This window comes from Calidris pugnax, unplaced genomic scaffold (assembly GCF_001431845.1).
Source record: "Calidris pugnax isolate Ruff unplaced genomic scaffold, ASM143184v1 scaffold170, whole genome shotgun sequence".
In the NCBI taxonomy this organism is placed as follows: Eukaryota; Metazoa; Chordata; class Aves; order Charadriiformes; family Scolopacidae; genus Calidris; species Calidris pugnax.
The window spans coordinates 229,445-230,173 of record NW_015090905.1 but is presented as its reverse complement, the minus strand read 5'-3'; the positions used below and the strand labels follow the sequence as shown (position 1 = coordinate 230,173).

The window sequence follows — 729 nt, the reverse complement described above, 5'->3', positions numbered from 1 at the left end:
TGCGTGTCCTAAAATAAAAAGTGCAACCGGACCTTTTCTTTCTGTTTATTTAACTTTGCAAACTGAATACTGTTATTTGGGAAGGACTGGTTGAAGAACAGCTGGGCTTCCTTCCTCCCAGCCGCCGGGTGAAGAGTTAAAGCTATTCTGTAAACATCGGAGTTTTCCTCCTCTCTGCAGTTTCACCCCCTTCTTCCTCGTTGTCTTCATCGGCCCCCTTCCCCCCCACCCCTCCCCGACCCCCTGGATTTCGGCCACCCTCCCGCCCCTCCGTCTCCAGCCAGCAAGCAGCAGCCTCTTCCTTCCCCCCCCCACCACCCCCTGCGCCCATCGGATCCGTTATTAAATTAAAAGTTTGATTTTTTAAACAGTTTTAAAGTCCCTAAAAAGCATAGTGGGGGTGGGGGGGAACGGTGTGGGGGAAGGGGGGAGCGGAGGGGAGGGCTGGCTGCCCTCCCACCTTCCCCCCTTCCCCGTGGCCACCAGGACCCGGCTAGGAGAAGATGTGGATGGCTTGCGTGGCGGGAGTGTGGCAAGCGGGACACTCGGGCTCGGCCTTGCCGCAGATGCGCATGGCGCACTCCATGCAGAAGAGGTTGTGGCCGCAGGGCACCAGGGCGGCGATGACCTCGCTCTCGAAGCACACCATGCACTCGCGGGAGCTCTTGCGGTGCCCCTCGGAGCTGCTGGAGTCGGTGGGTGAGCCCGACGCGGCCGAGACGCTGGCGG

At 59.8% G+C, this 729-nt stretch overlaps 1 protein-coding gene across 1 annotated transcript in view; it reads right to left on the bottom strand.

The window, feature by feature from the left end:
* Positions 1 to 386: 386 nt before the first annotated feature.
* The window catches only part of MEX3D (mex-3 RNA binding family member D), a 9,695-nt gene continuing 9,352 nt past the window's right edge, over positions 387 to 729 (bottom strand). The window contains exon 2 of the mRNA XM_014949057.1: positions 387 to 646. Within this exon, the coding sequence (XP_014804543.1) occupies positions 494 to 646 (153 nt within the window). The 3' untranslated portion in view covers positions 387 to 493. The remainder of the gene's footprint in view (positions 647 to 729) is intronic.